Consider the following 9282-nt stretch of genomic DNA (forward strand, 5'->3'; position numbering starts at 1 on the left):
CACAACTTAGTATACACATAGTGTGGATTTGATTTGCTAAAGACTGAGAAGATTAAAAGGAGTATTTAGCAGTTGGGGTTGGGGAGATGGGCACACAAATTTGGGAGAAGTTACAGCTGACAGTCTAAACTCCACAGAGAGAAAATTTATACCAGGCAGACAGATATCACCGATTTAAAGACACACAGCTCCACATGCCATACTAACCTCTGAAGGGTGATAGCACAGATACAGATACAATCACCATAATAATAATGACTACAAGCCACTAAGAAAATATTAACTTTCATTTAATATCCATTTAATAAAAGTCAGGGAGCTGTACAGGGTACTTTTAGATAGTTCCATTGGAGAAGATAAAAATATTCTCATACTTGGAGCCCTCAGTTTCCTCCCACATGAGAAGTCCCACACGAGAAGTGTTTACAAAGCACAGTTGTGAAAATATAATGTTATGTACCCATCAAAAAATTCCTAAATTTTATTCCAGGATTTCTAATTCCACAGTATCTTTTGTAGACATAGAACACATTTTTTTACTTTGCCTTTGAGACTTATTAAGCTTCCCAGTACATAATTTTAATAAATTCCACATATCAGATCTTCCTGTTTCAGTTATAAAACAGTAGAGAATTGGATCAGCAACACAATTTAAACTTGTTAATGCCACCGTGATCCTATATATTTTATAAGTCTGCTCCCCAGATGAGTTCTGTTCTAAAAACTGTTGGGTAAAACTTACATCATTTTCTAAAATGCTGCGAATCAGCAGCATCACATGAAAAGGAGTGAAGCACAAGACAAAAGTCACTGTGATACTGAACAGTAGCTTTATGATTCTCTTCTTCTCCTGGTTTTCTGTGGCTTGATTATGCCACACAGCTCGGTAGACCTTCTGGTTGCAAATCACAATGATGACCAAAGGGATGGCATAGCCTGTACACGTCCTGATCAAGTTATGCCTGACCTGCCACTTCTCCAAAGGGTATTTGTCATAGCATAAAGTAAAAGAAGTCTTTCTGGGGCAATGTTCTGTAGCTATGTCTTCTTCCCACAAAGTGACACTATTGATGATGGTCTCCAATAGCCACACAGAGAGGCTGACCATGAAGGCAAACTTTCTTGTCCTTAGGAAGGAAAACTTCAAAGGGTGGACCACAGCTAGATACCGGTCCACAGCGATACAGGTGAGAAATGCTGTGCTGCTGTAGAAGTTCATGAACATGAAGAAAGTACTCCCTTTGCACAAGGCAGGAGAGAAAGTCCAGTTGTCTTTATTCCAAGTGTAATCAATCCACAGGGGAAGTGTTAATGCATACAGCAAGTCTGACAGTGACAAACTGAAGAGGTAAATCCCTAGTTCATTTTTCTTCTTAGCTTGCAGCAAAGACACACAGAGAGACCCAATGTTGGCTGGGATGCTGACTATTACCACAAATATGTAAACAATTGGAAACAAATAATGATCCAGGTCATGCTGGTCTTCAATACAAGTGCTGTTCATTTTTTCTAACTTTACAGGGTGGCAATTACATTCACTTGCAGAAATGAAATAGAAATGTCAGTCTTGCTTCACTGTAATTGGTTTTCTAATTCTCTTTTACTAAGATTTCTTTTGTTCTTCTTTGTTCTCTAAACTTCTGATTAATTCATCTGTGCTTTTAAAGCTGGGTGTAGATCCATTTTCTTGCAGATAAAAATGGTTGGAAGTTAGAATGCAGGATCCTGGCAGGTAGCTGAAGTGGTCAGTTGATTTTAATGACCAGAAATCCATGTGCTTATTATCACAGAAAACAGATGAAGAATCCTCAAGGATCAAGCATGTTGTCCCTCAGCTTTCATAGATTGTTGTTCACAATTTATTTTCATGAAATGCAAGGGAGATTGGTGCAAATATGAAAATGCGATACTTTATTTTCATTGAGATTGGCATTTCTTTTTAAACGTCTTTGTTTCTGCAATGAAAGAGGAACTAGAATAGTTTAGATGTTTAAAAAGCATTCTGGTTCTGAAGCAAACTTATTTTGTTAGGCCCTTTGCATTAAATGACAATGAAAGTGTTTACAAAGAGAAAGTTACTGATTTTCTCTTTCTAATTGACTTTTGTAAATGAAGTCCATCTGAGATATTTCACCTATTTCAAATAAGGACTACCTAGGAAGGCTAGCGTAGATGGAACTGTATTTGGTAAGCACATAAAACCAAAGTTGAAAAGCCATGTTAGGAGCCAACAAAAAAGATGGCAAATTAAATTATGTGTTTGTAATCAGTAAGTTTTGAAAAGCCACAATTATATGATTCTAAAATTTAAATTTCATATGCAATGCAAGGATATGGCACTTTGAAAAACAATCTATTAGCCTAGAAAACAGTTACAAGAAATATGATAAAATGAAGAATTTTAAAATGTAGCAGCTAGCTGAGTCTTCATAGTAATTGGAGAATACTACCTCTTCTGTTCCTTTGCTTCCTTTGTGGGCTAGCTTTATCTTTTTCATGCTCTTATGAAAGAGAGGACAGAATGTTCTCAATTGTGTACAAAATATTGTGATCATCAATTTCTGCCTTTCTGATTCTTTATTTTTATTTTTTTAGAAGATTTATTTGTGCATACAAGAGCAGGGGTACAGGCCAGAGATGTGGGGGGGCGGTTGTGAGAGGATTCACCAGAGACAGAGTGGGGAACAGGAAAGGTGGATTGACCGAAGTACACTGTTGAGGGGAGCAGAGGGCGAGTCAGGAGAGGTCTGCTGTGCCATGTGGGTAGCTCCCTGGCTGGCCAGGGATTGAACTCGTGCTGCAGAGGATGCGGATTGCTTCATAGTGCAGTGCTTAACCCCTTGCACCACCAGGGAGGCCCCCACCTTTCTGATTCTTTATTAGGTTCATTCCTTTTTTAAGTTTTGATGTTATAGCTGCAAGCAGGAATAGAGAAAAATCTTCCTTTTGGAGTTGAGAAATACTTCTATTTTTCCTTGCTGTTAAAACCTATTGGTGTTTTGCACAGAAAACTTTGTAGTCACCATGCAGGGGAAGGAAGATTGGCTTTCTTCCTGTGTGCAGTAGAACCTAAGTTGTCAGAACCACCTTCTTCTAAGTGTGAATGACTTCTAAGCCCAAAAGAGATAGGCCACTTCAAGACGTAAGGGTCCTGCTATAGGTAATCCACAAATATCCTTATTACATATGGTATGTCACTCACACTCTTAGAACAAAATGGGGAACTAAAATTTCTGAAATCTTCCAGTTTTACTACACCAAAATATGCCTAAAATATGAAAAACCTTTTAAATCATTGAATGAAATTCCCAGAGAGGGGGAAAAAATGTGTGATAAATTTAGATAGAAAACAAAGAAAGTGGGAGCTGAGGTAACAGAGTTTAGGAAGGTAAGAGAGCAGTAAATCTCTGGATATGCTAGGGTCAAGTATGGGTCTGGAGGAACTAACTGGAGCCTCTGGATGCAGAGACACCAGGGACAGAGCAAGTAGGCAGCCCTCAGTCACCCCAGACCTATTGGGGTACCAGCATCTCCGCCCTCAGGCAAAGGACAAAGCAGAAAATAAAACAAAGTAACACACTTCATGACTTTTGCAGATAGTGGTAAAGTTGGCCAGGTCCTATCTTGGGTTTGTTTCTGTGTGGAGCTATAATAAAAAATCCTGAGTATTCATGGCCGCTGATGGGGCCTCCCTGGGGCATGGGAACTGTGTCTACGCTCCAGGTTTGGTCCCACAAACTTCAGCCCAACAATAAATTAATTTTGGATGACTGTGGTCGACTTCCTTAGTCATCAAGGAAATACAAACCCAGGTCATAGCACACCCAGAGGAACAAATAAAATGGGAAAGACAGGAAATATCAAGTGTGGGTGAGGATGGAAAGTCCCCAGAGCACTTGCATACTCTTGGCTGGAGAACTGTTGGCGTGTTTGCACAACATATGGCGTAGCAACTCCACTCCTAGACATCTGCTCTACAGAAATGCATCTATACATTGCTTCCCCAAAGATGTGTGGGAGCATGAGAATGCTCACAGTAGCATTTGTCATATCCCCTAGCAGTAGAGTAGATAAGTAAACTGTGGTACATTGATAGAATTGAAATCTATACGTCAAAAAAAGATGAGTAAGTTTTTCCTATACGTTAACATGGTTGATGTTCAGAAACATAAGACAGTGATAGAAAAAGGCAGGCACAAAAAGGTATCTACTATCTGATTACTAACTAGGTAAAGATAAATATACAGTCAGAAATGAGGGCGGGAGTCATTTATTAAGCATTTATTAAGGACTTTTGATGCTCTGGGCACAATAGTAAATGTCTTACACACATTTTATAATTTATGTTTCATATCTGTGTACTATTTATTATAACTCTATATACTACATGTGAAGAATTGGGCCATATCTTAAAAAATTAACACCAAATAACCTATGTCATTGTTGTGCTACAAATCAATGACAATCCTTGGTTATAATGCTTAAGCTTTTTGACTCTATTATTTTCTTCCTTTTATCCAAAAATACTTAAGGTATCCAACCAGCTTAAAATAGTCTATTTTCCACCTAAAGTGTACCGTCCAAAGATTAGTTCAAGTCTTCTTGTTATAAAACAGTGGCAATGAAATAAAATGACTTGTGAACAATCATTTCTGCAAATTAGATGTGGTACCACCATGTTTCCTAGGAGACAACACTTTAATGAGCTCCATTACATGAGCTACACATAAACTTGTGAAAACCATCATCTGACATCCTCGCCCATCCTCAATGACAGTGTGCTGAGTGTTTCCATGTATCTTTCCACGTGATTTTTGGGAAAAGTTGAAAGTGTTCCATCGCAGTAAGTTATGATGGGTAAGAGCCCCTTGATTTCTTACTCACTTTTATTGTCCCGGTGTACCTTACAGTGGAGAATGCAATGGTTTTAGACAGGTTTTTTGTTGTCATTGCCCTCAATTTTAGAGCTAGATGGTTACAAAGAACAAAAAAGCTGTTACTGCACCAAAGGAAACAAACTCGCAGCCCAGAGGGTCATGAGACTGCATTTTGAAGCGTCTATTGTTTAGTTCAGGAATCTTCTGTGAATTGTTTCAAAGTCAAAATGAATTATCCTGCACTCCTCACGAAGTGGTAGTGAAGGAAATGTAAATAAGACTGATTGTATAGAATCATGACAAGTAGGAAGAATCTAGGCATTTTCCTTCTCTCTTAACAAAGCCCATCTGTACAGTTGTAAATACCAGGTAGAGTGTCAAATTAAACATTTCATTGTTTGAGTGGGGGCGGGATGGAGGAGAGAAGAGAGGGATTGGAAGAAGGGAGGGGGAGGAAAGAAAAGGGAGACACATACACACACACACATACACACAAACACACAGAGGAAGGAGCTAAGGGAGATGGTGCAAGAGGGGGCAGGGTTGAGGGGAGAGAAAGGGAGAAAGCTGTTAACCACCACTGGGGAGTGGCCAGGCACTAGAGAGACTTCTGAGAATTAGTATGTGCTGCTTCTTGATAATGAGTGTTGATTCTGAAAGTGTGTTTAGTCTGTAAAAGTTTGTCTTGCTGTGCACTTAAGATAGGTATTTTTTCTGCCTGCGTTATATTGCAATGAATAAGTTTAAGAATGGAATCAAAAGACTGAATGAAATGAGATGTAAAGAATCTTGGGGGCCTCCCTGGTGGTGCAAGGGGTAAAGCACCGCACTATGAAGCAATCCACAACCTCTACAGCATGAGTTCGATTCCGGCCTGCCAGGGAGCTACCCACATGGCAGAGCAGACCTCTCCTGTCTTGTCTGCTGCTCCCCTCAGCAGTGTGTTTCAGTCAGTCTGCCTGTTCTGCTCCCCACTCTGTCTCTGGTGAATCCTCTCACCTCTCAAACCTCTAGCCTGTACCCCAGCTCTTGTATGCATAAATAAATGAATCTTTAAAATAAAAAGAAATGAGATGTAAAGAATCTTGACAAACTCCCAATCCATGTTTTACCTGCACATGAAGCACATATACCTTTCTTAGAAATGATAGAATTTTACATCTTTCCTCATATAAAAAATAATTGTAGAAACAAGACAAACTATACATAACTTAAGTAATATGAAATGAATTCACCAAAATAAAGATATACTATATGAAAAAGTAAATGTTCCAGACATGCAGAAATGAACATAAATCCTCCTTTGAGAACAACCTTCTCAATCCAGGATTCAAAGACTTCTCATAGCTAGAGTTCTAACAAATATGACCACATTCATACACACGCATGTGTGTGCATAGACACAAATCAGCAACTATATGTGAGATTTAACAAAAACAAGAAAGAAGTGTATCAGATCCACAAAAGCTTTAGAGGTAAAAATTAATAGATAAATAACACAAGAAGTATTTAATGTGTTTATAGAAATGAAAGGAAGAATTGGAATACACGAATAAGGAATAAAAGACTATAAAAGATGTCCAGGCATATTTTAAGAGAACTGAAATAGACTTTGTAGAAATAATAAACATACTAATCTAAACTGAAAAATGAAAGCATGGAACGATGAGCTCCAGCTGAGGAGAGAATTAGTGTATTACAAGCTTGCTCTAAAGAAATAACAAAACTATCAGCGTGTTAAAGAGCTGGGTAAATAACAGAGACTTGGAGGATAAAGTGAAAGACCACATATTTATCACTGGAGTTGTGCAGGGACAATAGGGAAGAGCCAATATTTGAAAAGAACAAAAATAAGGACTTTTTTTTAGATAAACTACCATTGAGAAATTATACCCCTAAAATTCTCATTAAGGAAACTTCTAAAGGATATAATTGAAAAGGGAAAAATAGCACTAGGAAAAAATCTGAGGTGCACAAAGGATTGAATAAACTACTGAGGGTGAAATTTGATGGGTGTCTATTCCCCTTCCATCAAGAGGCTCATCTACCTGAAAATGTCTGAACCACAGAAATATCCTTCCTTGGGACAACACTAGGAGAGCTGGGTGATGGTGCCCTTCCGCTTTCATCCATGCTCACTTAATAAACATGCCTCTTTTCTCTCAAAAAATAAGGTGGACCAAATGGAGAGTGATTTCAAGAGGATTTATAAAGTTTTCAATGGAATAAATGTCTTACTCTATAAAAACATGTTCCCTCCTTGAGTAAAACCACAAGACAGGGAGGTATGATGAAATGGAGACTGGGTGTCTTTGCTCTAGGTAACAGTCAGTGGTCATGGGGACTTATGGTTATGGGTGTGTTGGAGTGGCTTTGACAGCCTCTCAACAGCCCCCTGGGGATCTGGGATAATGGTGCTGCCTCATCTCTCTTAGATTCAGCCTTCCCTTGTGTAAGCTGCACCCTTTCACTGAGTGGTGTGAGTTAGAGATAAGCAGAATTCTTGCACAAGGAAAGCCATCGCTGTAGGTTAGCTGTGGATTGCTTCAGCGATTTGCTGTCAACCCACAGCTGCCCTTGGTGCAATCTCCTACATTTCCTGAAAGGAGGTCATCTTTGACCATCTACCCAGAGCATGGCATATAAGCCAGGGACTCTCAGAGTAATATTTCATCTATGATACCACACTCTGCCCGTCATAACTGTTAAGATTATTTCTGTGAATCTGAGATCTTAATGGAAAAAATACATAATTCTTAGTATACATATATCTTTGCAGATATCATTTTGACAATAATCATCAAATTCTAATAAAATTGATTTTAGAATCAGTGCCAAGAAATTTGCATAAGTTTTTAATTTTAATTTTTACCAAATGCCCAAAGATGATGACCCACATAATATTAAAGTAGACCTACATTAATCGGCTCCTGCAAGAGTCGTGTTATTGATGACAATGATCAAAAGATAAAACATTTCCCTACAGTGTTACAGGAAATATTTGCTTCCATTTCTCAGTTCAACAGATGCTTATTAAAACTCTACTGTGTATCAGGTACCATGATAGTCATTTATTAAGCAAGAATTACTAATGAATATTTACAAATATTGAAAATGTTTCCAAATTCACATTATTTCTGCTGGCTACAATAAGTAGCACGTGATATCTGTACTGATGAAGAAACAGTGCCAGATAATTTTATGACAAGGAGCTGGTAGATTTCTTCCTAAAACCTTAATTTCGTTTGCCAATACACTGTTTTTTGAAGAGGATGCAGAATGTAAAAATTCCTCTTTTGTACACCGATAGTTTAACCTAACTCTTTATAAATATCGATTTTTTAAATGTCTTACCACCACTTAAAGTAGAGGAAACGTGCATCCCTCTTCCTCTCTCATCATGTTTTGCAATACCTTGTACATACATCCTAAACTAGATAAAATGTTGCAACCGTTACCCACAACCATGCCAAAGTATGCTATCTACTAAAATATTCTACTTTAAATTTATACTTACCCATGTCTCTTGGGGTGACGATTTTGTCGACTGAGGACCGAGGAGCTAGATAAATCTGCTGGCATCAAGAAGAGAAACTAAACTCGTAATGAGACAGGAAATAACACTCATATTTCTTCAGAAGTTTGAGGAAGCAGCATCTTGATGAGAAGAATGTACATTATCCACGTTTAAACAAAGAAATCTCTGAACTCAAAGAGATTCTTAATTTATTATTTACTGTAGAAATATATTTTTGATAATGCACTTTCTTCTTTGCATTTGAGTGATAGTCATAGGTGGGTATTACATGAATTTTGTTCACTATAATGTGTATTAGAATTTCATTTATTGATTGGTTCATTCACTCATTCATTTATCCTGTCTACACATACATTTATTTATGTTCTTAAGTTTCTGTGCTGAGATATCTAATATAGGACCAATCTCTACACCATAAGGAGCTTATCACTTAGCAAAGGAGAAAGGCACACTCAATAATAACCATGATACAATGGTAAAGGGGGATACATACTACAAAAGAAGAATAAAGCAGAGAGGATGAGTCTTAGGATGTGTGGGGTAGGAGTGAATGTTGTTAATGGATTTAGGGTGAGCAATTTCCTGGGAGAAAAATAGCAGAGGCTGGAAGAGGGCTGGGTGGAGAATGAGTCGGTTTTATTGGTTACTGGCAGTGATGGCAGGGCAGAGGTAGCCAACTTTGCAAAGTCTTTTTTTTTTTTTTTTGAGGGACCAATGGAATCAGCTATGAAGTATTTTATTGTAGAACCATTTTCTCCTTTGATTTTCCTCTTGGAATAGAAGGCAAATATTGTTAAAACCATGCTAAAAACAGTTGAACTAATCAACTTAAGTAAATCAATCATGTTATGAAATTTGCCAATTTAT

The 9282-nt window shown here is 37.9% G+C and overlaps 1 protein-coding gene across 1 annotated transcript; it reads right to left on the reverse strand.

The window, feature by feature from the left end:
• Positions 1-252: 252 nt before the first annotated feature.
• Positions 253-8465, reverse strand: GPR65 (G protein-coupled receptor 65). The gene is made up of 2 exons (XM_037501989.2): positions 8395-8465; positions 253-1955 (listed from the first exon to the last, which is right to left on the reverse strand). Exon 2 carries the CDS (start codon positions 1502-1504, stop codon positions 482-484), a length of 1023 nt encoding a protein of 340 aa, XP_037357886.1. The 5' UTR covers positions 1505-1955; positions 8395-8465; the 3' UTR covers positions 253-481.
• Between the last annotated feature and the right edge of the window lie 817 nt (positions 8466-9282).

The sequence above is a fragment of the Talpa occidentalis genome, unplaced genomic scaffold (genome assembly GCF_014898055.3).
Source record: "Talpa occidentalis isolate TD23 unplaced genomic scaffold, MPIMG_talOcc4v2.1 talOcc4.11, whole genome shotgun sequence".
In the NCBI taxonomy this organism is placed as follows: domain Eukaryota; kingdom Metazoa; phylum Chordata; class Mammalia; order Eulipotyphla; family Talpidae; genus Talpa; species Talpa occidentalis.